Source organism: Leishmania donovani, chromosome 36, assembly GCF_000227135.1.
Source record: "Leishmania donovani BPK282A1 complete genome, chromosome 36".
Lineage (NCBI taxonomy): Eukaryota > Euglenozoa > Kinetoplastea > Trypanosomatida > Trypanosomatidae > Leishmania > Leishmania donovani.
This window is the reverse complement of record NC_018263.1, coordinates 2,165,310-2,192,977: the sequence shown is the minus strand read 5'-3', so window position 1 is coordinate 2,192,977 and position 27,668 is coordinate 2,165,310. Positions and strand designations below refer to the sequence as shown.

Sequence of the window (27,668 nt, the reverse complement as noted above, 5' to 3'; positions counted from 1 at the left end):
CTCCGTTCCCTCGCCTCTGTCCGTAGGTGTTGTGCATTTCTGACGCGGTCAGCTCGAGTTCTTATATTTTTGTTTCTCGTTTCCTTTTTTTTTGTAGTGTTTGTGTTCTTTGCGTGCGTGCGTGCGTGCGCGTGTGTGTGTCTGTGCTCAGAGTGACCTCGTCTTCTTTTTTTTCTGTTCCCTGTGGAGAACCAGATGGCGAAAAAGGGAGAAAGAACGAGAAAGAAATCGGCACATATTGTGAAGCGAATCGCCAGCCATCGCCACCAGTCAGACCTCTGATCCGCTCCAATACATGTAGAAAAGGGAGCGTCCATAAAATCAACTGCGGCCAAGTCACGGCGCAGTGCAGGCGGGCACGCGTGAACGTCGTCGTTGTCCGATTCGCTTTTACTATGATTCTCTTCTTTGCCGCTTTTCCTTTCCGTTTCAGTGTTAACATTTTAAGGAAACGCAGTGTGCCGTTACCTCCGTAGCACGTGCATCGGTTAAAGTAACGAGTACTGTAGCACACATCAAAACATGACCACTACCACTCTGTGATGCGCTGAGGGGGCAACGTGTCCCCCGCTGGAGATCGATTGTGTCTGTGCGCGCGCTCATGACCATGTGGTGAGGAACCAGTACGTCTGCGTATCTTCGCCCTGTCGCCTTTTTCATAATGTTTTTTGTTTCTTTCGGTTTTCTATGTTGCCATCTAATGGAAAAGCCGCCCACTCATCTTCACACCATCTTTATCGTTAGAGGTCTGCTAGAAGGTTACACTCGCTTACATACGCCTGCTGCTCACTCGAACTCAAGAAGAGGAAGAAACAAACTTTTCGGGTTTTTTTCTGGTGTCCCCTCTCTGTCCCCCCCCCCACCTCCCCGCTCCCTAATTCTCCTCCTCGGATTGCCTCTGATGACACGATCGTTGTGCCGTTGTCTTCGTGCTGCTTGTTTGTTGTTGTGTGCGTCTTTCTGTGGACGCTGGGTCGTTGTCGAACGCTCATGAGGAGGAGCCGCTGCAGTCGTCGAGGATAGCGGTGCAAGGGCACGTCCTCGCCGTTGCAGTGGTGCTTCTCATCCCTTTCGGTCCTTGTGCGGCTTGCAGAACGTAATGAGCGGTGTGGCGCGCTCGCTGATAGCCTAAAGTGGAAATGTCGCACGCAAAAAAAAAAGATATTCAAGGTGGAATGGAATGTGTAGGATGTTTGTTGTTGGCCCGGAGGTAGTGGTGGTGGTCTCTTGTGTTGTATGCATGACGTTTGGTGATAATTATCGTGATCCTCTCTCTGTTCTCTCCTCTCCTCTCCTCCTCCTCCACACCTCAAGTGCTTATTATTATTATTATTATATATATATATTTGCAGGTTGGTGTGCGTAGTAGGAAAGGGGGAGAGCGGGGAGGTGAACGCACGGACGAGAGCATAATAGTGTCGCATGCTTTTCCCCTTCGCCCCTGTGAGAATCAGGCGATCAAAAGAAGAGGTTACCGAGTGCGCGCTGTGGGAAAAAAAGCGACAATCAAGGGAATGCAGGCTGGCGACAACAACGCGTCTCGGCGCCAACGCGTGTGAAGCGCGGACGACGGTGTTTCCAGAGGGGAACACACACACACACACACACACACACAAAAAGAGGTGCGTCTTTTTAGTGGTGCCGTTATGACTTAAGAGGGTAAATGGGGGCTTTGCCGCAAGGCTTGTTTGCGACACACTCTACGCAATGCAAGGATGCGGATCTGCCGAGACCGGTAGCCCATTTGCCTTGTCGTAGTTCGTGACGTAAGCTCTTCACAGAAGATGTCTTTTTTTTTTTTTAATCACCCATTTCTTCGCTGCTATTCTCATCTTCTCTCCCACCTGTCGCCTTCCCTCTGCTGACATCCACCTTTTCTTTCGTCGCACGCCGTCAAAGTACGGAGCACCGCTGGCGACGCGCTTGTGCTGGTGCTTCGTCGCAGCTTATCGGCACCTCTTGCTGCCACCGTGCACCTGCGTTGCTGAGTCCTCTCTGCCCTCGGGCGCAGGCGCACACGTCATGAACGCCGTGCTTTCTCTGCTGGACGACACAGTCTACATCCTCCTAGGCATGACAACGGTGCTGCTCTGCGCGGTAGCCTTTGGCCTCAGCCGTAATGTCTATCGCGAAACGTTGCGTGCACAGGCTCGATCGCAACTTCGCCGCGAGGATTTGTTGACGCACGAACAGCAGAACTTCCTGCGGTCCATGCAGGCCGAAGAAAAGGTGGAGGCGGTCCTGCGCAAGGCGGGGTGGACAGATGTTTTTCTGCGGCGACGTGTGGCTGTCGCGCGTGTCGGGCACAACCGCGAAATCGACGTCGTCGCGGTCGGCCCTATCATCCTCGTCGTCGAGGTGAAGAACTGGCAAGGCTTTGTGTGGAGCAACGGTCCGCGTTGGTACCAGTGCCGCAATCGCAAACGGATGGACACGCTGGAGTTTGAGGATGTGCAGGAAGATAACGTGGAGAAGGCTGCCGCACTGCGCCGCTACATTGAAAACGCGCGTCGTGTAGAGCTGCCAGACTCGCATCTCGTGCAGTCGGATGCGGTTCTGTTCGGTCAAGACACGGGCGCCAACGGCAAGCGCGCCACATGGTACTCCGACAAGTCCATCCACAAGGTGTGCGGCAAGTGTGTCGTTCCCGTCGTCGTGTTCACGCATCCGCGTGTCAAGCTGGACCCCTCGACAGTCAAGGCTAAGAAGTACGTTTTCACCCTCGATACGTTCGGCGTCTTTGCCTCGCATGCTATCCGCGGTAACATAGATCTGGAGGCACTGAACGACGTCGCAGCGGCGTCGTGGTGGTCATCCTGGCTGCCGTTCATGCGGGTCTCTCGCCCTTTAACACCCACGTCCGCCTCTGCCGCTGTCTTCCTCACCGAAGAGCAGCGAAGCAACGTAGCTGGCGTCGTGGACGTGCTGCGTACGTGGGATTTAGTGTACCTGCTCGACCACCGCCTCATCACAGGTGACCTTGAGAAGATTGATGTTCCTAGTGCGTTTTGCATGTACAACCGCAAGCACCTCCTCGGCGTTAACGTGCGGTGGAACCGCGGCGCAGTCGGTCTCGTAAAGACGCTGCTCACCAACAGCGTTGGCAGCGTTGAACTCGCCCTGACAACGGCGAAGCGGCTGGCGAAGAAGCGCAAGGAGAAGAAGCCGCGCAACGCCGAGGGCAACATCGTCTTCCCTATGAAGCCGAAAAAGAACAAGGAGAACGGATACCTGGTGATGAAGATGGCGGGCACAGGAAAGCTGGAGACGGTGCTCCTGTGCGATGTCGATCACATTTCGCTGAGCCGTCACTTGTACGAGAGTGAGAAGCAGCTAGAGTAAACAACCGCTGCCCCGGACTGCGTGGGCGCGTGTTTCGTGGCGACCTTGTCAGAGTGGATGATGCTGTCGTGGCTCTTGTCGTTTTTCTTTCCCTCTTTCGTTTTTTTTTGTCAGTGTTCGTGTTTGTGTGTGTCCTCGGCACCCCTTTCGGTTAAGCTGCCACTTTATTAATGTAGGCTGCATTATACCAATGCCGGATGCGATGCGGAAGGGGGTTGGAGCTGGAGAGTAGCGTCAACGTTTTGCCGTGAGTCCGTCGTCTGCTGATGTCCTCACCTCCACCACTACCCCTTCGCTGTGCCTTCTCTTGCTCTGTTTGAGCGCGTTCCTATGCGCGGGTGCGCTCGGTGAGCCATGGACGCCAAGCGCGTAAAACAGCATCGACGTACCGCATGCCGTGGTCCTCCTCCTCCCTTTCGCCCGCCCCTCTGCGTCACGCGCAACCGCTGTCGTACGTTTCCATGTGTGGGTGGCAGACGCGCGCCGGCTGCTTTGCGAGTGCGGGTGCGCCACCTGAAAGCGAAACCTCCCTGTCCTCGCTCATATCTTTTTGACGCATCCACTATGCCACAAACCCTCATCGCCCTCTCTGCGCTCGTCTCTCGCTCCTCTCCCCTCCCCTGGTCCAGCAATAGCGGGGCCGATTTTGTTTTTTTTTGAGAAGGGACAGCACACATCTACGCATTCATATGCTAGCACGCACGCCTTACCGTTTGTGGACGCCAAGGTACTTCCGTGGGCAAGCCAGTGCCGGGCGGTACCTTGGCAAGCGACGCGTGCGAGCCCTCGATGCTGCACCTCCTCACTGCTTGACTGGGGCGGCGAAGGGAGGAGAGACCGTGACAGTGTGCGCCTTACCGACGCGCGCCCCACCGCCACCGAAGCCTGCCAGAAAATCGCCAGCTGAGGACGCACCGTCAAGCCCCTCCGTAGGGCAGAACCTAAATCAGCCCCCGATCAGCGGTCTCCACTCGCCTCCGCCGGATATCTTGCACACCAGCAACCCGTTGGTGCAACGCGCACAGGAGCTGCTTCATGAGCTCACCACCGTCGGCTACTCGCAATCCTCCCTGTCCCCTGCTGCCGCGAAAGGGTTTGCCGAGTTTAGTGCCAGGCGCGATGTGCTAGGGCCTCTCCGTGGCCTTCTTCCTCCCCCTGCGAAGACGAGTGGTGGCGACTCTGCGAACCCTGCGTCGCGTCAGCGCTTCCGCGTTGTGCCGGTGGTGAGCGGCAGCCCTGTCGTGCCTCCTCGTGGCCCGCGGATGACGGCAGCGGCCGACTTTGCCCTCTCTGATTTAGTTTTGTTTCTGCGACTGTACGACAGCGCCAACGTGGAAGATGGACAGCTGCTGGTGCAGGTGATGAACGAAATTCGTCGGCAGCTGTTTGCCTTGGCAGAGACTGCGGCCGATGCGGCTGCCGCGCGAGACGGCAGCTCCACTCCCTCTGTGGCGGGTACCACTGTAGGCGATCACGATCTGGAAGCGGCGAATAAGGGGGTGAAGGGGATATCGCGGGCGCCTAGCGCATCACCGCTTCCCCTTCCTGCGATGCTCTACACAATGTCCTCGCTCGGTATCGTCGAGGAAGCCGTCCTCGATGTGGTGACGAGTTGCGCCGTGCACGATGGCGCACGCGGCAGGCGTGGCCTCCTCTACTCACAGCTGCGCCTCTACTCTGTGGCGGATTTACTGCAGCTGCTCGTCGCGCTTCATCGCTTTGGGCACCAGCAGCAGCCATCGACAATGGCTGTAACAAAGGCGCTGCGTGCTTCTCTGTATAGCACCTCCACCACAACAAGTCGTTTTCACAGGCGCGCAAGATCGTTGAAGAAGGCGTTCGCTGCGCGGTCACGGACCCCGGCGTCCGGAGAGGGACGCGTTGACGCGACAGCGGCCGATGCCGACACTGGTGGCGTGGCTGCCATGATTGCGGCGGATGAGGAGCTCAGCTCCCTCGCCCTTGGGCTGGAGTGCCCCCTCTTTTTGCTTCTTGAAGCGCTGACCGCGACGGCGACTACAGTGCACCGCCGCGCAGACGTTGTGGCATTTCTATCCGACCTGATCGCCGTCACGGCAGTGGCGGAGCTGACGACAGCGGTGCACGAGAGCCGCGGGAGGCACTCGCCTGCCGGTTGCGAGGACCTTGCACGAGAGGCACAAGAATTTGTCTTCGCCGTGTCACATCAGCTCTTGCGTGCAGCGAAGCTCACCGAATGCATGGAACTTCCACAGATCCTTCTCTCCAATGTTTTTGCATGGAGCACGACGCTGTCGGGCAGAGGGGTGTTCGTGGACGGCGGCGAGGACAACGCCGTGCCGTCCGATCGTGTCGCCTACTACGATCATGTGACGGCTGACCTGATCAAAGCAAACAGTGCAGATTGAGAGGCGCTGCGCACGGGGTGGTGCACGGCACTCCGCCGCACCTTTCCGATTCGGCTATTTTTTTGTTTCGCGCCGGTGTCGAAAACGTCGCATAACGTAAACGCCGCATCGCAGAGGTGCGTGCAGACATGCACACGCACGTCTGCACCGCCGCGTTTAAACGGCGGCGGCGGGGAACAGGCAAAAGTAACTGGATAAGGGGAAGAGGACGGCGTCGGTGCCACACTGTCGCCGCCACCCCGCCGCCCATCCATCGTTGGATTTTGCCGAGCCGGGAGCATGGTCGCAGAGCTCTCAGGTGTGGTGGCGGTGGCGGTGGCGGCTACGTCTTCTCGAGGACCTATCGCCTCCCCAGTGGTGACTCATTAAGCGACCTTCATCACCCACACGCAGACCTACACAAGCAGGAACTCCCCTTCTACTTTTCTCCTCCACGGAATTATTTGAGGGCCAACCCCCGCCGCGGCGCCGACATCATCACTGGAACTCGGACACGCGTTTGTATAGCTGCAACGACGCTCACCAGGCGCCTCTCCGTGAGACACGCCTACTTCTCCCCCCCCCCCCACTCCCAAGTAGGCAGGGGTGCACCATCACCGCAAGCTAAACACAAAAAGGTCCACGTGTCGTGATGAACGCCACAACCGTTAGTCCGTTCCACCCCACCGCACAGTGTAGATGAGGGGAAGGGGGCATATGGAGGAGATCAGAGCATGCTGGCGCGAGTCAATGCAGACCGGCGACAACAACTCAAAGCAGATGGCGCTGAGGAAGGTGACAGCACTCATGGCGGGCAGCATGGACACCGCCGTGCTGTTCGCGGAAGCAATCATCTCCTGCTGCAGAAATGATCTCGAGGACAAAACTATGGTTCACCTCTGCCTCACCACAACGTTGAAGCAAAAAGAGAGCCTGGCGGTGCTGGCCATCAACGTACTTGTGAAAGAGTGCAGTGGTCAGAGTCCGATGATGCGTGGGTCGGCGCCCCGCGCCTTGTGGGCGATGCGCGTGGGCAGCGTACTCGAGTAGCCTTTGCCGCTTCCCGAAAAGGCTAGGGCGGGCTACGCGGCCTGTGTGTGCGCAAGGCAGCCGTGCGCTGTCTCTTTCACAGATTCAATCGCTCCCCCCGTGACTCCTAGGAACACAAGTGCTTCGAGTACGCCCTGCGCTTTCCGTCCGACCCCGGCGTGCAAGTGAGCTGCAAGGCACTTGAGTTGCTGCTTGCGGTGCACCAGAGTGGGGCGACGCAGGAGCCTCGGTGCAAACCAGCATCTTCCATTCATGGTGAACAGCGCGCTGCCGTACCATTTGTTGGGCCGGCGGCGACTCACGAACGAGTGGGAGCAGATTCAGGTGCACCACCCGTGGATCGAGTACACCTCTTCTCCCCCCCCCACACACACACACTAGCGAGAAGGGGATGTTTGAAATGATGAACCTGCTGGGTGAGCACCTCGAGCCCCACAAGGCCGGCGTCGTGATGCCCTGCAGTCACGCCTTTGCATCTTGATGCCACGCTCACGGTGCTCACGGACGCGCCACGGAAGCACTTGCATCTTGACGCTGGCCGCCCTCTGTTACTGACCATCGTCCAGTGCTACAAGGAGGCACCGCTCGCCGACGATAAAAGGCGGCCGGCGCTCCTCTGACTGTGGGACGACTTGCACCAGTACACTATAGGCGCCTCGTGCCCGTTGGAGCTGTTCCTCGACACACACACTTCAAGGACTCTGCGGCGTTTCGGCTGCGGCTGCTGACCTCTGCCGCAAAACGCTTTTTCAGGTGCCCGGCAGAGATGCAGCGCTGCCTCGGGGTCACCCTCTCCGACCCTTCTGAATGACTTCACGAACGCAGACGTTCGCAGCAAGGCGCCATTGCGCTATCGGCTCCTCAGCACTGCTATGGCAGCGGCGGCGCGGGTACGTTTTGCGGCGAAGCAGTCGGTGCGCACCACCCCCGTCAAGGGCGCGGATACCGGTGTGATGGACCCGCTCACGGTAGAGTTGTACACCCTTTCCATCGTCAAGGACGCGCCGCGAGAGCTGCTTCTTGATGCAGAGAGGCGGCAGTGGCAGTATAGGACGTCGAGCGCTGAAGCAGCGAAAGAGGAAGACGAGGAGGAGGACAGCGTGCCCGCTGATGAGGCGGACATCATCAGCGAGGCTGCGGAGAGGCGCGTGGACGACGACAAGTCACACAGCCAGCTCTACACTGTAGAGCTTGAAGGCGCTGGCCTTGTGTCCGGCAGCACCGCCATAGAAGCGGCACTGAAGACGCGCAGTATCGTTCCTCTCGCATCGGGAATGTAGAACGGTACGCCGATGCGAGCACTTTACGCCGTGGTCATAGCGCCGGCTCAAGTATGCTTCTTGATGAACCCCCTCGTGGCCCTCACAAGCGCGGTGTGGGTGACTGCGAAAAGTGTCGTGTTCAACGATCTGCAGAGATTCTCGGGCGAAGTGTGTAGGGCGCCTCACGCAGTGCAGCAGCACCCCCACGCGCCCGCATAAGACTCTTCACACACAACAAAAAAACGCACCCCCGACACGCTGTCTCGTTTCTTCTTACCAGTGGAGCAAGCAAACGCGAAGTAGAGCAAAGGTCTTTAGCAGCGGCGACGGAGCTGGTGAGCCGCCACGGTCAATGCCTGCACAGTCCACACATCCACTTTTTTCCCGCGAAGGCACTTGGTCACTCGTGACGCAACTGTTGACGTTTTGGGTTTTTTTTTTCGCATTGTGGCGCATACGTGTGCCGCCGCTTGTCGGCTGTGCGTTTTTGTTTCCTCCCCCTCCCCTTGGCCTCCTCCTGTCTTGGGTATGCGCGCGTGAGCGCCTGTACTCCGTTATGGGCACAGGGGTCGTGTGCGTCCAGCACGACTAGCGATAGTTTGTCAGACCACGTCCGCAGGTAAGCGAAACAAAGCACAGCGCACACGCTCACAGCCTTGCGGTGCCGGTGTACGTCTGATGCGCCACCAGGGGAAGAGCTGGTGAGAGCCCGAAAGGAGGGGCGAGGGCTCCGCAAACTCCATTGTTTTTTTTTTTCAAGTGAAAAGCAGCGTGGGGCACACCTCTACGCCCACACGAGCCAGCAATGTGCCGGGGGCTTCCCCTACCCACCGCCATCAACCTTTGTGATCCCTCCCTCAACCTCCGTATCATCTCCTCTCCAATTCACGGCTACTCCCCGTACGCCAACACTCCTACCGAAGAAATCTTTTGTCGTGCTCATTCTCGCAGTGGCCTTGACGCCCCCTCCCCTCCCTCTCTCTGATTTCTTCCTCTTCTCAGTGTTGCGTAGTCTATGTGAAGTACTCATTATAGTATCTCCTATTTCCTTTTCAACTCGCACCGCTAACCTACACTCACCGGTGAAGGTGATCAACAGCAATGCCGGTCCCACCGCCACCGCCTCCACCGCCTCCGCCTCCACCGCCGCCGCCGCCGGCCAACGCCGGAGGGCCCAGCGCCAGCGTTGGCGGTGCTGCCGCCGCCGTCTTTGCAGAGATCTGCCAAGGCGGTGACAACATCACCGCGCGTCTGCGTCACGTGACGGATGACCAAAAGATGTACAAACAGAACGTTCGGCATGGTGAAGTCGACATGAGTGAGCTGGAGCACAAAAAAGCAGCCGCCGAGGAACGTCGTCGCGCACAGCAGCAAACCGAGCGCACCACCGGAGAGGAGGCGGCGCAGCCGCCGGTGCTGACGTTAGAGGGGGACAAGCGGTGGGTCGTCAAGTACCAAGCCGGCAGTCCAGCGGAGCAGCTGCAGTTGGAGCTCGACAAGGCAGAGATGCGCCACGCCGTTCGTATCGAGAATTGCCATCACGCCTACATCACGATCACCAACAAGGTTAATTCCGTGAGTATCGTCAACTGCACCAAGGTGCAGGTGGCTCTGCAGGTCATCGTGTCCTCGCTCGAGGTGCTCAGCTGCGCTGACGTCGACGTGCAAGTGGCGCAGGCGGCGCCAACCATCGACATTGAGCGCTCGACGAGTGTGAACGTATACTTGCTGGACAAAGATGAGGCGCGCAACACCGAGATCGTCACGGCGTGCAGCTCCACCGTCAACGTTCTCTTCCCCTCGGAGAAGGACGAGGACATTGTTGAGCGTGCCATTCCGGAGCAGTTCGTCACGCGCATCGTTCCGGACGGCAAGGGAGGCCACAAGCTCTGTACGAAGCCAAGTGAATCCTTCTAAGCAATCACCGCCACCGCCGCCTCCCCTTCTTGTGTGTACACTTTCGGTTATTTCCGATGCCTACTCCAGGCGCATTATGCGGGGTATGGTGGCTGCACGTGCTGTTGCTGTGTTTTTGCTCTCTTTGGTTTCTGTACCCATGCTCAGCGGTGTTACAGAAGCTACCATGCGCTTCCATCACTCCTTTTCCACTTCTCTCGTGTTCGTTACGTCAGCGTGCTGCACTACCACCCAGACGCCCCTCTCCGCCCCAGACTCACAAGGGTTGAAAGGGGACACTGAAAAAAAAAAAGAAACAGAAAACAAAAAGCAGACCACCGCATGAGCTGTCGTGTTTACTTTGTTTGCATGGTCCCGACACGTCTCCCTCCCGGCCGCTGCTTCTCCGCGTCACGGCGATGTGCGATTACCGCCCGAGGCCGCTAGTAAAAGCACGCACACGCGCAGACGCTCACGTCCGAACGGCGCCGCGTGTCATGCGCACCTGCTCCTCCCTTATCCACCGCCTGTGTTGCTGGTATGGCCGTCCTTCTACCGCTTGCCATGCTCACGCATCTCGTCTTAATCCTCTTTTGGTGTTGGCGCTTTGGGGTTTTCGTGTTTGCGCTCTCCGTCCATCTGCCATCCTCGCGCCTCACGTTGCATGGCTGCCCAAGCGAGAAAAAAAAAAGAGAAGCGGGAAGCGCGCCCCGAGCTGCTTCGTGGAAGCTGTTCCGCCCACGGACTGGCCCCCTCGTTTCTCTGAGTCTGGCTCCTCATCTTGGTCCACCCACCCCTCTCCTTTCTCTTCTTCGCCCTTTACCTCTCACGCGCACGGACAGCTACACGTATCGCACGACGTTTAGCCGGGCTCCGTTTTACCGCTGCATTCTGACTGACGCTCTCCGTCGCTTCCCCACACAGGTACGCGTGACTCTGTGTTGTGTTGTAGTGCTATCGTCATTGGAGCGGTGGTGTGGTATATCATTTACCCCTTCTTGTTGTGGTTCCGTTTTCCTATAGAGACCCCGTTTTGCGTTGGTTGTTTGTTTCTCCTTCTTCCCCACCCACCCCCTTTCCGCTTGTTTGCTGTTCTTTTCAAGCCCCCTCACCTTTCTCCCTGCTCGCCTGCTCCTCATGGGATTGCAAGCACGCGCACGCACGCATCGATATCGTGAAGAAGCGCAAGAACAGAAACAGGTGTTTGCGTGGGAAAGTTGGTACGCGCACGTGTTGACGTCTCTGAGTCGACGGCAGCAACTATTTATCCGTCGCGGAAGTGACGCATCGCTGGCGGGTCTTTTTCCTTCATCCCGTCGCCATAACGTCTTCACCTTCTTGATTCGCTCACATAACACTCGAAGACGCGCTATACAGCTTATTTGGTTTCACTTAGCATTTCACCGGTGTTTGCCTCTGCGCACCTGCAGCCATGGCGACTATCAACACCGAACTCTCGCTAGTGCGACGCTTTCACGCGCTGCTGCAGAACTACGATTCGCGGCCCACCGTTGCGCGCCGTAACACGCTTCCGACTCTTTCCCGTTTCCTCCGTAGCAAAGACCGCCAGATCCGCAAGCTTTCTCTGGAGGCGGTCTACCTCCTGGCCGAGCACCACGAGAACCTCGAGCTTCTCGGTAACGACCACGACCTTGTTGACGGTGTAGTCGAGATCTACGATGGGGCCCGGTACGACGACCCGGAACTGTACGACCTGTCCAACAAAACACTCGATCTCCTGGCGCCGGCCTTCCGCTGCGGCGACCCGCGCGAGGCGGTGGCGCGCCGGGCGGAGCAGGATGCCGGGGTCGCGTCCGCTGGTGCGGTGCCGCTGTGCCCCACCCCGCTCCCGGACGCCGGTAGCTCCTCGGAGCTGCCAGACTTGTCAAACGCCGTCCGCGAATACGACACAATTATGGGCGATGGTCACGCCGAGGCGGTCGGCGACTTTGATCAGCTCTCCGTCATCTCTGGTGGCACTGGCTTTGAGATGGCCAGCTCTAGCTCTCACCTGACGCGGCGCATGACAGACCCCGCGCTTCGGCCGTCGGAGGTCATCCGCGGCGTCGGCAAAGACTGCCCTCTCTCGATTGTGCTGGAGATCCCGGCGCTGGATGCGATGACGGACACGTCGCACATCGAGGAGATCCTGCAGACAACTCGCGGAGTTGTGTCGTACACCATTACGGCGAGTGCCCACCAAATTCGCGTCTTCCTCTCCGCCTTCGCCCAGGCACCGCTGCAGAACATGCTGACGGAGGCCGGCTACGAGAACTTACTGACCAGCGCCGAGCGGATGCGCTACCAAGGTAGCGATGCCGGTAATCAGAGCCTTAACGGCAGTTTCTTCTACGATCAGCAAAACAAGCGGCCGTCCTATGTGCAGAGCGCAAAGAACTTCGCCTCGAACCTGTTTAATTCCGTAATGGTGTACAGTGATCCGAGGAATAACTCCCTGGCGGCGCGCATCAGGCAGCAGCGGGCGGTGAAAGAAGAGGGTGGTAGCACCACTGCAGACCGGATTGCACAGGCTTTTTCGCGATGGTGGTAGCTTCCGGACTTGAGGCGGTAGAGAAGCGACCATCGGCTCGGGTGTGTTGTTGTTTGCGCACCCCCCGGAGAAGGGCTGTGCAGCTGCGGATGTCCTGTGGTGGGGCTGCGTGTCTTTTATGCGGCCACCCACCCCCTCCACCTTTTTTGTTGTTGTTGTTTTTTCTTGCTGCTTTTGTCTTTGCTGTGCCCGTTATCATCTGTTTACCTCTCTCTATAAATATATATATATATATGTGTATACGTATACACGTACGCATACGCATACCCAACAGTGCCTTTGTTGATGCGCTGGGTTTGTTTGTTTTCTTGCTCTCCCTCTCTTCTTTTTGTGGAAGGAGGAGGGGATGGAGGAGGGGGCGTCTGGAGTGTGCATTGTGACAAGAGGATTCGCTCTGATTTCCGTCGTGCTCTTGCCCTTCTGTGTCGGCGTATTGCAAGTTGTCGCCGCCATTGCCGCTGACGTTGGCGTGATTGTTTGCACAGGTGCGAGGAGGAAGAGGGTGGAAGTGATCAGGCTGGGTTGCTTCTCGGATGATTCCGAAGACACACACGCATACCCCAGCCAGCCACCCGCACACACACACACACACACACACACACACATATGCGTACACAAAAACACAAGACCAAAGAGAAGTCTGCGTGTTGAGCGCACAAGCAAACCGCAGAGAATGTTGCATGATGCTCTCTCGGCCCGAGGATCGTCTTTTCGAAAAAGAGCATCGCCTGTTTCTCCGTTCACAACCCTCGGGTCCGCTGAATCCCTCCGTGGTGGATACGGCGGCTTGCCGCCCTCTCTTATTCTCTGTCCTCCTGTGCTTTATTGTTCCACCTGGTCGCACTGTGCTTGGCAAGCGCTGCAGTGACTCCGCACCGCAGCCATCTCCCGCTACCTATTCGAATCCACCATGTCTCTTTTGTATGCATACGTGCATATACACATGTATGTGTGTGCACCTTTTCTTGCTTTTTGCTGTTGCTCGTCAACTTACGCGCACACAAGCCGTCACCACCTTTCCCAATCACAGTTCTAAGATTCACTGCTCACGACGCCGTGCGCGCTGTCATCGCTCTTCATCGTTGAGGATATTTGACGGGAGGCAAAACGGCCCTGATACACGCTCCCTTTTCCGGCACACCGACGTCGACCAGCGGTTTTGCACTTAAGCATTTCGCAAAGGCGATAGGGTCTACCACGCGTTTTGCGCGGACGCTCCTAATCCGACACGCGCGCTCACGTCTGTAATGATGGCCGCATCGCGTGTCCTGGTGCTGGTGACTGTGTGCCTGCTCTGCGCGCTGTGCGCACGCGTCGTCGCGGCCACCTCCGTGCACGCTGGCGTGTACGCGAAGCTGCTGCCAGGAAAGGAGTTCTGCGCTGACTACCACGCCTACCGCGATCCGCAGAGTGACCCAGTGCCGGTGACATTTCATCACCGCTGCATCGATCCGCGCCTGGCTGGCATTACTACAAAGCTGTACGGCCCCAGTAGCGAGCCGCTCAAGCGCGGGCCGGAGATCCCTTTATCAGAAACCATCGACACCTTCGGCGACATCTCGCAGATACTCTTCTACGCCGAGAAGACCGGCATCTATAAGATGTGCTTTCTGCTTCCCCTCAAGAAGCCCGCCATGCGCTTCGAGATGTCCTTCAGCGCGGCCAACGACATCGTCGAGCCGCCCAAGGTAGAGGACGGGGCCTTCGTGGTGGACAAGCCGCCAGAGATGGCCGACTACGCCGACCGCCTGCGCATGTTGAACTTGTCCGTAGAGACAACCGTGGACGAGCTCCGCATGTACCAGACGCGGCGGTACTTCTTCGACAAGACGGTCAACTCCGCCTTTTGCGTTTGCGTCTTTAGTGTGCTGCTGAACATCGCCATCGCCGTGGGGCTCACCTTGTGGTCGGAGAAGTATCTGAAGCGGTACTTTGTAAAGCAGAAAATTGCATAAGTCCCCTTTTCCTCCCCCCCCCATCCCTCACACACACACACACGCACACAAACGCAAAACAACAAGAGAAACCGATCACTACATAGGGCCCATGATTGCGGGGTCGAATCGGAGGAGGGGCAAAATCGGCGTGAATTCTAGTATGGCTGGGCGCGGCTAGCGTCCTTGATGTCGAGACACTTACCGTTGAGGCGCCTCCTGGCGCTCCACAAGAACGTCGCGGCAGCAGTTGAGCGCGTTACCGTGATTCGCTGTCTTCTTTCGTTTTCTCTCGGTCGCCTTGTCTCCGAGATTTCCCCCCCCCCTCCCGTCCTTTGTGCAGGTCGTTGTTTCGATATTTTTTTTTTTGCTTTGTCGGGAGGGACGTCGCTGTGGAAAAGCAACTAGCGGTGTATGTGCGGTGCGTCTCCCGTCCTACCCGGCCCCCTCTCGCATGGAGGCATGTACAGGAAAAATTGGCGAAGCAGAAAAATGCTGCGCTAAAGCGTCGACGGACGACGCGAAAAACGCAACGACTGCCGTTCATCTTAGGCACCGCACAAGATGACGAAGTCGGAACGGCACCGTTCGGCTCTTTGGTGTATTTTTTTGTTCGTTTGAGTCGCACTCGGCTTCTGCGCGCGTGGTGCAGTACAGACATCACATCAGACGCTTCTCGCCTCTCTCACATTTTCTCTGACCCGCGGCTCTCCTCTTGGTCCTTTTGTTGTGTCGTGGTTGGGGACGCGCTCTGCTTCGTCTGTCGCCCCGGCCGTACACCGTGTGGCCCTCCTTCTGTTGGCCGTGCGGCACGACAGTCGAAGGACGAGCCACGCTTCCCCTCCCACCCGCCCTCTCCCTCAGCAACGACGCGGACGCATCTGTCTGGAGGTGGAGTGTTTTCGAAAAACGATCGCAGCCCACATGCTTCGTCGACTTCGTCGAGCATGGTGTACCGCACCAGCGCAAAGGCATAGTGTGCCGCTCACGTTGGGCTCGACGCGCTGGGTCGGTGGCTCAGCCGCAGTAGCTGAAGAAGTGAGCGCGCAGGAGTACGCGGACCGGCGCAGGCGGTTCCTGGAGTGCCTCCCAGATAATTCGATTGTTCTTCTTCCCGCCGCCGATGAATCGCTATACAGCCACGATATCCTGTGGCCGCATCGTCAAGACTCCTTGTGGTACCACCTGTTTGGCATGCGCGTCCCGATGCGGCGTCAGCTCGCCCCGCCTTCGTCGGCGATCACCGAGGATGTACGGATCACCATCGCGGCCTTTGCCAAGGGCATGAAGGGCATCCCCACGCAAACCCTCCTCTGTGTGCCGCCCGTCACGACAGACACAGCGACGCTGGTGTGGGGATCTGAGGCGGTGCCGCTCAGTCAGTACAAACGTCTTCTCTGCGCGGATGCTGATGGTGGTATGCTGTCGCCTTGCACGCACGAGAACGTGGTCACGACGAACGAAGTGGGCACCGTCTGCGCGGCGGTTCGCCGGCTTATCACAGACATGGCACAGCAGCAGGTAAAGGAATGGGCAGAGCACAGCGGCGTCGAGCTATCAACGTTGTCGGGAGGAGGAGGAGGAGAAGGGGTGCAGGCAGGGAGGCTTCTTGCGCTGGGCGTCCTGCCGAGAGTGTTCGCGGCGTATCCGCAACAGCTACGCTGGGATGGAAGAGGCTACCGCCTTCGCCAGCCAGCGGCATCGATGCGGCTCGCAAAAGCGCGGGATGTAGCCGACAGCACCTCTGTCTTTCGCCATCCACTTGAGGCTTTCTTCTCCACGTTGAGCGCGATGCCCTTTGTGGTGCACCTGCCACGTCCACTCCCTCTTGCAACCGCAGCAGCACCAGGGCAGCAGCCGACCTGCAGCGTAGTCGCCTTCCGCTACTCGGCAGTTGCGGGTCACACCCCTGGTCTTGTGCCCAGCACCGCCAATGCGCTACCTAAGCGAGGCCGCGTGCCCTGCCCCCTACGAGGACGTGATTCTCCGGCTGCCGTCGCCACCGCATCCGCAAGCGCTGACAGCGAGCCGGATGCCACGATGCAGCTCTGCCTGCCCGTTCGTCGCAGTGATGCATACGCGTGGCTGTACCGGCAGTTCAAAGGCCCATCACAGCTACGGCAGCACCTTCGCAGTGCCCGCGCAACAGAGGATGCTTTTCTGCAGCTCATGTACCGCGCCCCCGCGACACTGTCGGAGCACGCGCTGCACTGTGCGTTTCAGCGTGCCGTGTGCGACATTAGCGCGCACGCCGGGCCAGCTGCCCAGGTACGATGCGCGTACATCCCCGTCGTGGCAAGCGGCGTGCGCGGCAGCGAAATCCACTTCACCGACAACGACGGTGTGGCCGCACCGGGTGACGTTGTGCGCGTGGACGCCGGTGTGGAGGTGGACGGCGTCCCCACGGACTGCGCGCGGACACTGCCGATAGGCAGTTCACGCTTTCCCTCCTCGTACGTGCCGCTGTACGAGGGATTGCTCCAGATTCAGCGCAAGCTGCTCCGGTGCATGAAGCCTGGGGCTTCGGTCCGTGACATGGCTCGGATGCACATCGACGAAACGCGGGCGTTGCTTTGCTTGCTTGGGGTCGATGTGCGTCGTGCAGCATCCTCGTCAGCCACGCCAAGCCCGTGCCCCCACGAGTCGGCTACTGCAACCTCGTCGCCGGAGCAGCAGGTACCGCTTGCCCTGGTGCGCTCCTGCTTCTGTGCTCACTTGTTCGGCCATTTCTTCGGCCTCGACATCCATGAGGAGCTAAGTAGCGTTTCGCGGCCACTCCCAACGGCAGCGGCAAAGGAAGAGGTCGCGCAGCGGCAGCGGCCGACTCCGCGCATCCTGCAAGGGGGCATGATGCACACTGTTGAGCCTGGCGTCTACGTGCCGAGCGCACAAAGAGCGGCCCTCTTCGGCCTCGAGAGGGCGCACTTACCGATCGCGTTTCACGGTGGCGTTGGCGTGCAAATCGAAGACGACGTTCTCGTCTTGCCTTCCCCCGATGGCGAGGACGTCGATGTATGCAAAGGTGGAGAGCCTCTGGTGCGCTGTCCGTGGAGCCGTGGGGACTACCTCCAGCACGCCCTCGCTGCCTTTCATCGCTACCACGGCAGCGGAGACGCAGGGTTGATGCCCTCCCTGCTAGTGTCTGTGTGCGACGCGCATGTGCCCACAGTATGGGGGGGATGCATGACTGCCGCTACGCAAAATGTGTTGCGCTTCCTGTTTGCCCAGCGCGTGGCTATGGAAGGGTTACCAAAGGCGAAGGCTTCCGTGGAAACGGACGTGTGCGCCATACAGCAGCAGACATTTGTTCCGAATCCAGCGTACTCAAACGGGCCACCAGTGCCACACGCAGCAGTCTCGGACTGGTACCCGTACTCGAGCATCGTCTTGACAGCCACTATCCCGAAGGACATTGCGCTTATAGAAGCTGTCATGCGGCAGTGAAGGCGTGCCGCTTACATGGGCAGCACACATCACGTTAGCCCCTCACCATCAACACCATCACTACCACGACCTATCGCAAAAAAAAAAGACATTGATTGCGAGACACAGCAGGGCCCTTGGACGTACTTGGCCGTCAAGGGGCACCTCTGTGCCACGGCGGATAAGATGGAGCGAGTACGTGCTCTTGCGCGTGTGCTGCTCAGCCATCGGGAGCGCACCAACCGCAGTGCACTTGCTCTGTACCCCCCCCCCCTCCCCCACCCAACCCTGCCCGCTCTTCTGCTCTGACCACACGTCCAGCGGATGGAGGAAAGGTGCTCCATGGCCGCCCGCGTGCTAGGCTCCTCCTTTAATCATCCACTGCCTTCCCTTTTCTCTGCGTGTGTGTGTGTGTGTCTCTGTGTCTATATTGTCGGGCACAGTGCTACTCCCGTTGGTGCTTCGCTGCATCTCGCGTCGTCGGAAGCGGATTGAGAAGTGCGACGTGTGTCTACAACGCTTAGACCTTACTTCACCACCACGAGGCGAGCGCCGTTGCTCTTTTTTTGTTTGTTTTGTTTTTCTTCTTCCGGTAACGCTCTCTTTTCTCTTGCTGTGGCTCTTATGCGTTTTGTGGTCGCCTCCTCTGTCTTCGTTGCACAGGGAAGTCGTCATCACGCGCAATTGTGCGCGGCATCCGTATCGGCAGGCACGCCGTACACTAATGGGGTGTTAGGCGCCTTTCCCTTTTTTCTTCCCATATTCTGACCCTGGTTCGCGGAAAAGGGTGACGCTGTGCAGACGGCGGTCGTACTCGACGGTGGCTTTTGCCACCACGTGCGCTACCCCTCAGAGGAGGGGCAAAGAGAGCATCATGGTGCGCTATAATACGGCGGTAATGGCCCTCCTGAAGCGGATGGGCCCTCGCACAGATCGTGGCCTCGGCCAACTTCCCGATTCGCTTCTCCGAGATCTGACCCGCACGACCCACAGCATGTTGGCACGGTTTTCTTTTTGCTGGGAAAGCGAAAAAACGCACAAAGCACGAGAAGCGCAGGCGGAAGAGATCGTGGCGGGCAACGATGTGGCGCACCTGGACCGAATCCCTGAAGCGCATAGGGTATCTCTGGCGGCACAAATACCCTGCATACTTCTCTTCCTGCAGCTCGCGCCACCGAGAGTGCACACAGGCTGCGCCTCCATCCTGAGCCGGTTTGCGCTCTTTAGCATTCCAGTGCGCGGTCGCTCACCACAAGTAAATGCGCTCTTCACCGCCGTCATTTTGCACCTGCTTCCGCGCCCATACGCGACGGTGCCGACGATTAACCTGATTCTTTCGGTCATCACGGTTGGCGCCACTCGAATCGCTGACGAGGAGGCCGAAAAGTTGATGAGGCGAAAGTTAGCGAGTCGTATACCGAAGTGGGTTCTCGAACAAAACGCAGAGGTGGAGGCGTGCTTGGCAGGACTGCCGCGGTGGCTCCAGGCCCTTGTTCCCAAGGGCGCCACATTAGACTTCGCGGAGATCATCGATGAAATTGCTCGGCGACTTCCACCAGCGGACGAAGGGCTGCCCGGTGACTATGTTGACGTCCTTGCTGCCCGCACAGACAGAGAAGCTGCAAAGTATGAGTATGGCGTCGCGCTGAAAGTCATGTACAACGAGTCCACGGCAAATACGGTGACACCCGCGGAGTTATCGATGCTAGTTCCGAAGCTGCTTGATTTCTCGGTGAAATTCGACAGAATGCGAGTTGCTGCTCAAATGGCTCAGAATGTGCAGCTGCTCGACTTTTCGCCACCAGTGAACCGCGAAACAGTGTACTCCGCCTACGCCTGTACGGCGCTGCGCGGTGCTCTGTCAAACCTGAGCCTGCTACGTCACACAGAGAAGATCCTGGCTGTGCGAGAACTTTCCCCGTTCGAGTGGCTCTTCATCATCTCAATCGTGACAGGCCGGGAAAAGGCATGGGCGCCAACAGCTTACACGGCAATGCGCGCCGCGTTGCGCATTGCCGAGGAGCGACGCAGAGACGAAATTAAAAGAAGCGGCAAGGCTGAGCGAGATGTGTCACTGTTTGAATACATGGACACGAAAAGACGCCTCATGTTGCTCGCGCATTACTCCACCGGTTTGTGTGAGCTGCGCTTCAACCACGACCTCTTCAGCGCCGCGCTAGAGTGCACGGAGCCTCTAATGCGAGAGTACCTCAGAGCACTTGAGGCAGACACGACCCCTTCGCTGCGAACTCTCGATGCGAAGTATCGCATCCGACAAATGCTTTCCGTCGTGACTCGTGCCGATAACGTGAACGTAAGCCACGTCGGCGAGGAGTCGGAAGACGTAGCGGACGAAAACGACGTCACAGCCGAGTTGGCAGGGGCGGACGAGGCAAGGACCACCACAGGCAAGACCACGCATTCCCTTTTGCGAGCGCTGGAGAAGTTCTTTACGCAGCCATCGTCCGCCTGCTCCTCCGCAGCTGTCGCACCGGCCACGGCTGTCCCCGAGAAGCGCGGCAGCGGCTTCGCGAGGACAAATTTGCCAGACCAACAATGCGGTGCCGCAGTAGCGTTGGAGGGCCCTCAATTTGATGAGCTCATCCTGCGTATGCACGTTGTGGAGTGCGCGATCGTGTACTGCCTACAGCTGCACGAGCAAAGAGCGAGCTGCCACGGTGCATCAAGTGAGCTGGTGGAACTGTCGTTGCGCTCCGCACGTCGTATGCAGCGCATTGTCGGTGTGCAGCTGCGGAACGTTTCGTCCGTCATCCGAAGCTCCCAGTGGAAGTCGCAGGCAGCAGGCGTAGCTGGAGGACTGTCGTCTGACACAACAACTGAAACGGTGATCGTGGATGGTGCCATGGGAGAGTACAAGAGCCTTCAGCTGAGCTGGGTTACCATGAAGTTGCTATTGGCACTTACACAGCGAAAAGACATGAGCGCGGCGGCACGCGCTGATGTCGCCTGCATCGCTGCAGCTTTCATGTCAGACTTTGCCATTTTCATGGACTCAATAGGTGACCACCGTGTGCTGCCGACCACTGTGAACCGCAACATCGCCATGCTTCATCGCTGGTATGTAGGCCACAAAAACATGCTGAAATCGAGCGCGGTAGCAGAAGACGCGCCGCCGTTCCGTGACGCAGATGAGAGCGCGCGGAAGGTGGCTCTGTCCTGCTTGGGAGTTGCGCAGCGGATACTTCCACCTCGTCATCATCAGCGGCGGCTCGCGGGCGTCGAATCTGGACTCTCCTTCGGCTTTCACAAAAAGTTGGTCGTTGTGCGAGCCTTCGACTCCGCATTGTCGTTCGCGCTCACAGCCAACATGACGCTGGACGAATTGCCGAACATTTTTGACTTGATGGAGAAGACGGTCGATACGATTCGTGAAGCTTCGCTAATGGCGTTGCAGGAGTCGCCATCCGACACGGAGCGCTACAAAGCTGAGAAAAAACTGCGCAGCTCGTTGCTTCCGAAGCTGATGCACCTCCTGCACCACATTTGCATCCTATCCATCAACGACGAGTCGTGCCTTACTGTGGCGGCAGCCGCGCTGGATGCGTGCGCTAGAGAGGACCAGATCGCGTTCCTATCGTGGAAAAAGCGTGAGTCCATCTTGAGCACGACGTTGTACGTCTATCGTGCCCTCGCCGAGCGTTTTGCGCACTCACGCGCAAGCCGTGATGTGGCGCACCAGCTTTTGATCATGGTGAGCCGCTTGGCTTTGAGCCGTTTGGAGTACGAGGATTCCGAGTTCACAGCGCAGAAAGAGAAGAGGCGGTTGTCCGAGAGTGAACTAGAGCTGCGACACCTCGTGTGCGCGGTACTTATGTGGCAGATTTCGTGCGCCGTCGCCTCGACTTTTCTGCAGAGTGCGCCCCTCGACAAGTATCTGAGAGTCATGCATACGTATGTCAAGCGGCACTTTGTGATATCCATGAGCGCGCAAGCGATGGAAGAGTCGAGCATGGTTGGGACGGAGGCGGAGTTAGAGTACTGCGAGCAGGTGCTCGCGGAATCGGGGCCGTCTGCACGCTCGCCGACCTACTGGGGGCCGACAACGACAAAGGAGGAGATGATTCTGCGGTGCAACCTTGCCATAAGGGAAGTCTTCCTAGCGATGAAGTTCCTGGCAACCGTTCTCTACAAGGATTCGTCGGCTTCCGGTAGCCAAGCTTTCCGTATGCGATGGGTAAGTCAGATGGAGCTGGCGTGTGGGCTGCTGAAGCAGTATCAGCGGTGGATTGCGCCGTCCGTTTGGTACTCTATCTGGCGAGAGCTGGTTGCTATTTCCGTTGTGATGCGAATAGGCCATGTCAACTCGCTCCCGGTGCAAGAGACCACCGAGGTGACTGCGCAGCGTCTGCTAACCTTCTCCAAGATCCGAGACAACAAGGGAGTGTGGATCGATCTTCGAGGCCCACACGCCGCTGCCTCGCAGGGGGAGGGCGGCGCAGATGAGGGGACCTCTGCTGCGAATAGGCACGCGAGAGGAAAGTCCGAGTTGATTTCCTTTTCAGACGCTTCGCGAATCTTCCAGGTGCAAGATCGATTGACAGACGTGAATCTGCGTGTGTACCTTGCACAGTTGACAGATCGACTGAGTCGAGAGCAGGAGCAGCACGCGCTCAGCCAGGCAGACAGCGGCGCAAACCTCGAAGGAGAGCGGCGTATCAGACTTAACGGTCTTAGCGAAACAGAAGCAGAGATTCATGCGCGCCACCTGCGCGCCGCGCGCATCAGCATCCTCTTTACCTGCCGGCGCATGCGGTCGTAGCACGTCGTTACAGCGCCCGCGCAGCAGGCGTCGCTCAGCTCGAAAATAGAAAGGAGGCGTTTGTTGTGTCGGTGGAATATCTGCTTGTCATTCCGTGATGCGTGCGTGAGTGTGTTGCCAGATTCTTTGCTAGAAGCCCAAGGCGGCTGACGTACAAGTAAAAGAGCTTCGCATCCTTGGAGGTGTGTTTGATTCTACGCGGTCGGGTGTGGCTCTTGAGCGCGCCTCAATCGCCGTTCCGTGTGAACGCGGCATCGCCACACGACGCTGAGTGCTCCTCTGTCAGCTGCCACGTGGCACACAATCGCTCATAGCACACCCCACCCACCCGACTCCTCGCCTTCTTGCTTATCTCCGCCAACGGGATTTGGGGAAAGAGTGTGTGTGTGTGTAATGTGCGAATGTGAATGATTCTCCTCCCTCTCTCTTTTTGTCTTTTTTTTTTGTTCGCCTGCGGTCCCTCCCACACGCACGCGCTCTTTCTTCTGCGTGCCGGTCGCGTGACTTGCACCCCTTGCCCTTGTCAACACCTTCGCTCCACTGACTGCCCTCTCCCGCTCTCGCGTGTCTCTGAGGCCCTTCCTCCTGCCGTTGTGCAGGGCGCTGCATTGTCTGTGTGCCTGTGTTCGTGCTGAAGTAGAGGTGTTTTGTTAGTGTTTTTTTTTTTCGGGGGGGGGGCTTTGGGTGCCTTGGTGGCGGCACGGACAGCATCGCGCTGGTGTCTTTCTTAGCCTTCTGTTCGTGCGTGCGTGTGTCTCTGCGTGCGCACGTATGGCGCAGGCTCCATCATCTCCGTTGTCGCCGCGCCCGTCAGCGCTCCTTTTCTTGGTCACCGGAATCCCAGCTGCCGGAAAGTCCACTTTTCTTGTCGCTGCGCAGCGCCACGTCCTCCAACGCGATTCCATCTCGGGAGAAGTGCCGATCTTCGGTGGGCGCTGCCACGGTCGCATATGCTCTGTGCTGGAACTCGACAAGGTGCTCGCAGATCTCGACGCGGCAACGGTGCACGAAAAAGACACAGCTGCCTCAGCAGGGGAGCGTAAGTTTAGCCCGCGACTTTGGAGGCAAGCCACGAGGCGGCTGCTGGAACTGACCCAGTCAGCGCTGCGCACGTGTATTGAGGGCACCGTCAACGGCGACGCGACGGAGAACGCGGTCGTCCCCATGATCTTTGTGGAGGACAACATGCACTACCGGAGCATGCGAGAGCGCTATTATCAGATGTGCCGCACCCTGGAACGAGAAGAGTATTCTCTCCAGTCGCCGCACGAAGACCCGGCAGCCGCGGTGCAGTCACGGCAGCCCCTCATTGTACTTTTCGAGCTCCGCTTCGCCACGCCGCTGGCCGTGTGCCTCGCACGCAATGCACAACGTGGTAATCCTCGAGAAGGGTCCGGCAAAGAGCAGGCGCGCGCATCTGCGTGGGTGCCACCGCCGGTAATCTGCTCTATGGATGCCTTGTTCGATCACTGCTACGCGACCGCTGACCCTGTGCACCATGCGGCGTGGGCGCCATGCCACTGGAATGGGTGGCAGTGGACTGCGACGACCCAGCCGTGGGGGCTGCTCGTGCATGCCACGCAAGGTGGTGAGGCGGATGAGATTTGTCCAGCCGCAATGTCAGAAACGGCAGCGTGTTTCTTTGACGTAGCGCTACAGCGGCCTGAGGCGTGGGACGCGTGCCAAAAGCAGTGCCAGAACATCGCCCGCTCTCGGCTTCAGCGGCTACGCGACGACGAGCAGATGGATGAGGCCACGCGTCTCCGGCGGACCGCCGAGACTGTCGAATCTCACACGCATCAGTTGGACCTGCAGCTTCGGGGCGTCGTGCACGCGTTCCTTCGCCAGCAGAATCAGCAGAAAGCGTATGGAACTGATGGTGCGCCCACGCCGCAGCAAGCGGCCCTATTTCACAGAAGGATTGTAGTCGCCAAGAAAGAGGCCGCACAGCAGTTCAAGGTGCAGCTTCGACAACTGAGCACCGCAAAACACGAACGGACAGACACGGACGCCATTGACTTGCTCGGCAGTGGCATCGATGACTTTCAGGAGTCCGTCGTTCAACAGTTCCAGCAACATCTGCTAGACCTCTGGCGAGAACTTGAGGGGTAAGTCCTCCCTGCGTCACGGTAGGATGCGTCCAGGCTCGTGCGACACAGGAAGGAGTTGTCTTTTACGTGTCACCGCTTCATCAGTGGACATAGGCGTGTGCCACTCCTTTTGTATGTGTATATGCCGTTGGCGCTGCCGCCTCTCGCGTTGTTCTCTCGCGGATGCATAGCGCACAGCACTGCTACTGAATGATCTTGTGCATAGCTCGTTTTTTTTTTGAGGAGGAAGAGAGGGGGGGGGCAGTGTGTCGAAGAGATTGCTGGAAGGGATGGGGCTCGCTTCGAACGACGTACAGCCTCCTGTAGCCTCCCCTCATCCACCTTCGACACCTGCCTACCTCGATGTCTTTCTCGATGTCTCCGACGGGCACACGCGCGGTGCGCTCCTTTTTGGCCTCGCTCTCCGTCGTCATTCTCGCTCACCGCCGCACCTCCTCGCTGCCACCTCCCCTCCTCCCTCTTCTCCGTTTCTTTCACCCTGCCACTCTTGCGCACGCCTGCACCGTGGCAGAACATACTAACCAGCGCCACAGGAGATTGCGCGCCGCACGCTCCACATTCACGTCCTCCTCACGCGCCTCCATCTTATCCTCTGCGTCCATGCAGAGCGCACTGGAGGAGATCCTTCGATACAGAGCCGCCTTGGCCGTGCAAGCGGAGCTCGAACGACTGTGCAAGGCACACCTGCCGGCCTCGCCTTCATCGGACGCCAGAGGACTCCTACCCAGCGCCATCTTTGAAGGCCACCAGAGTCTCGCGACGACGGCAGTGCACCCCTCCGATGTCCGGCACCGTGAGCGCGTTCAGCAGACGCGGGAGTGGGTGCATCCCATTCTCGACGTTCGCCGGCAGGCGGATGTCGTGGAAGTGTCGCGCACGGCAACCACCGCCGCGACACGTCTACGCTTGGTGGCGATGCAGTACGTGCAGGGCGACATACTCGGTGTAGTGGAGCCTGCAGAACTCACAGCGGACGCTGGTGCAGAGACCTGTGCGCAGTCGTCAACCCGCTGCGTCTCCGTCAAGAAACTCCGCCTCGCCACTCCCGAGCCCTTTTACCACGACGCACTCCTGCCCGCACTGGAGGCGATTGAACCCCACCACGCCTCGAAAAACCTGCTGGACCTCTGGCTCACCAAGCTGTGCGGCGCGGCCAACAAGATGGACACCTCCTTCAATCAGAAGCGCAAAGCGGCGTGGCAGATGGCCGACGAGGCGACCTACATCTTCTACGCGGTGCGCAAGCAGCTGGCGGAGCGCATCGGCACAGTGCGGATGCACAACGGCCAAGACGGCGGAGAGCGACCGTGGAAGCTAAAGGTACACCTGCAAAGCGGAGATGTGCATCTGCTGGCGGCGCTGTCGTCCGTTGCCGCGTCGACTCGCGGCAGCGGCAGGTCGGCGGAGACGGCCGTTGTCATCGACCTGGTGGGAAGGGCCGTGGACTGCAGCGAATGGGTATCTCTTCGGGAGTGGCTTACGCTATCGGCGCCGTCGCATGGTGAGCCCCTCGCTTCGCACGAGCAGTTGGGCGTGGAGTGGACGGTGCTGAGTGACGCGGCGCTTCGCCTCCGCATTCCCATACGTCCCGCCGTCGTGCTGCGTTTGCATACTCGCTACATTGCTCGTCAGAGAGCGGAGACGTCGGCGGCAGCAGACAGCTTCCCGCATGCTCTGGCACGCCTGCTGTTGCGCTACCACGGCCTCTGTGGAGGTCGAATGGAAAAGGAGTCGGGGTGGCAAGCCGCCGTGCCACCCCCGGTAATGGACGCGTTTGAGCACCACCACCAGGGGTCGCTCTCGCCCCAGCGCCCGACCGTCGTGGTGGAGTGCTTTGCCAGCCCCTTCAACGCAACGCGGCCCTTCTTCTTCTCCGTTTTTCATGACACAGATGCTGCCTTTGGCTCTCTTGGGAACTTCTTCGCCTGCTGTGACGTGGCGGCGTGCGTCGCTGCAGCGGATGCGGCCGTGGGGCCGTCGTGTGGAGTGGCCAGGGCTCGGGAAGAGTCCTCTGCTCCCTGCGCCAGCGGTGGTGCCGTTGCCACGGTGTCGTTGGCGTCGCAGCCGCACCGCCTGCTGAGACTGGAGTGCAACCCTCCGTTCGTCCACGAGGTCATTGCCGCGGCCTTTGCACATCTGCTGCGATGGCTGGAAGGCGCCTCGTCGACGACGGCCGTGTCGATTCTCATCATCGTCCCTGACTCAGGACAGGCGCACGCCGCCAAGGTGCGCGCGACAATCGAGGAGTCGCGCTTCTGCCGTTGGGTGCGCTCGTTGCCACCGCCGGACTGCCTATACGTTCACGGTGCAAATCACCAAGACCACTCCGGCTCAGGCGAATCATCTCTTCACCTGGGAGGCCGGAAGCGTCCCCGCGACACCAGCAGCGCGGCCACAGCCCCTTCCTGGATTGCCGTTCATGCAGGCAGTCTTGTACGCCTGTCGTGCCCGACTCGGCTGATGATCATTCAGGATGACGAAGCCGAGCACGCGTGCACTGGTGCCACGATTGGTGCAGAGGTGTGTGCTGCATGGAGCCGACTATCGCACGCAGTATCCAGCGCGGTTCGATGAAAGGGGGCACTGGACGCTGCCCTAGCGTCCCACTACTCGACGTCTCACCGCCTCTAAGCTCGCGTGGGCGGGGATTTCGGATGACGCACTTCGGTGAAAGAACAAAGAAAAAAAAAGCGAACGTGGCCTGAAGAAACGATGCCACACAAGATTACCTCCGTAACGACTTTGGCGCAGCAGCACCCCCTGCCCGCTACGCTTGCCGTTGAAGGCGCGTAAGCCTCGCTGTGGCTGGTCCTCCGCAGGGCTTTCGAGCATTGTGTTGTGCGCATGACGCTACCTCACACCGTCTCCCCTCCCCCTCTCCTCCCTCTTTTGTTCTCCTCTGCCGCTGACCTGACTCACTCATGCCACTCGCCGGCCGTCGCAGGGCCCCATC

General features: G+C 58.8%; 8 protein-coding genes and 1 pseudogene across 8 annotated transcripts, besides 2 other annotated features; all 9 read left to right on the top strand.

The window, feature by feature from the left end:
• Positions 1–1,715: 1,715 nt before the first annotated feature.
• Positions 1,716–1,739: a sequence feature (Short protein (LDBPK_365860, CBZ39022.1) was converted to a misc_feature.).
• Positions 1,740–4,031: 2,292 nt separating this feature from the next.
• On the top strand, positions 4,032–5,729 carry LDBPK_365850 (hypothetical protein, conserved; the record flags this gene model as incomplete). Its single annotated transcript, XM_003865649.1, has 1 exon — positions 4,032–5,729. The coding sequence occupies one exon, from the start codon at positions 4,032–4,034 to the stop codon at positions 5,727–5,729; it is 1,698 nt and encodes a 565-aa protein (XP_003865697.1).
• Positions 5,730–5,857: 128 nt separating this feature from the next.
• LDBPK_365840 lies at positions 5,858–6,361 on the top strand (annotated as a pseudogene).
• Positions 5,858–6,361: a sequence feature.
• Positions 6,362–9,121: 2,760 nt separating this feature from the next.
• Positions 9,122–9,937, top strand: LDBPK_365830 (G-actin binding protein, putative; the record flags this gene model as incomplete). Its single annotated transcript, XM_003865648.1, has 1 exon — positions 9,122–9,937. The coding sequence occupies one exon, from the start codon at positions 9,122–9,124 to the stop codon at positions 9,935–9,937; it is 816 nt and encodes a 271-aa protein (XP_003865696.1).
• Positions 9,938–11,348: 1,411 nt separating this feature from the next.
• On the top strand, positions 11,349–12,467 carry LDBPK_365820 (hypothetical protein, conserved; the record flags this gene model as incomplete). Its single annotated transcript, XM_003865647.1, has 1 exon — positions 11,349–12,467. The coding sequence occupies one exon, from the start codon at positions 11,349–11,351 to the stop codon at positions 12,465–12,467; it is 1,119 nt and encodes a 372-aa protein (XP_003865695.1).
• A 1,247-nt stretch (positions 12,468–13,714) lies between these two features.
• Positions 13,715–14,422, top strand: LDBPK_365810 (hypothetical protein, conserved; the record flags this gene model as incomplete). The annotated part of the gene is made up of 1 exon (XM_003865646.1): positions 13,715–14,422. The coding sequence occupies one exon, from the start codon at positions 13,715–13,717 to the stop codon at positions 14,420–14,422; it is 708 nt and encodes a 235-aa protein (XP_003865694.1).
• Positions 14,423–15,325: 903 nt separating this feature from the next.
• Positions 15,326–17,845, top strand: LDBPK_365800 (aminopeptidase P1, putative; the record flags this gene model as incomplete). The annotated part of the gene is made up of 1 exon (XM_003865645.1): positions 15,326–17,845. One exon carries the CDS (start codon positions 15,326–15,328, stop codon positions 17,843–17,845), a length of 2,520 nt encoding a protein of 839 aa, XP_003865693.1.
• Positions 17,846–18,698: 853 nt separating this feature from the next.
• Positions 18,699–22,604, top strand: LDBPK_365790 (hypothetical protein, conserved; the record flags this gene model as incomplete). The annotated part of the gene is made up of 1 exon (XM_003865644.1): positions 18,699–22,604. The coding sequence occupies one exon, from the start codon at positions 18,699–18,701 to the stop codon at positions 22,602–22,604; it is 3,906 nt and encodes a 1,301-aa protein (XP_003865692.1).
• A 771-nt stretch (positions 22,605–23,375) lies between these two features.
• Positions 23,376–24,716, top strand: LDBPK_365780 (hypothetical protein, conserved; the record flags this gene model as incomplete). The annotated part of the gene is made up of 1 exon (XM_003865643.1): positions 23,376–24,716. The coding sequence occupies one exon, from the start codon at positions 23,376–23,378 to the stop codon at positions 24,714–24,716; it is 1,341 nt and encodes a 446-aa protein (XP_003865691.1).
• Positions 24,717–25,315: 599 nt separating this feature from the next.
• Positions 25,316–27,289, top strand: LDBPK_365770 (hypothetical protein, conserved; the record flags this gene model as incomplete). The annotated part of the gene is made up of 1 exon (XM_003865642.1): positions 25,316–27,289. The coding sequence occupies one exon, from the start codon at positions 25,316–25,318 to the stop codon at positions 27,287–27,289; it is 1,974 nt and encodes a 657-aa protein (XP_003865690.1).
• Between the last annotated feature and the right edge of the window lie 379 nt (positions 27,290–27,668).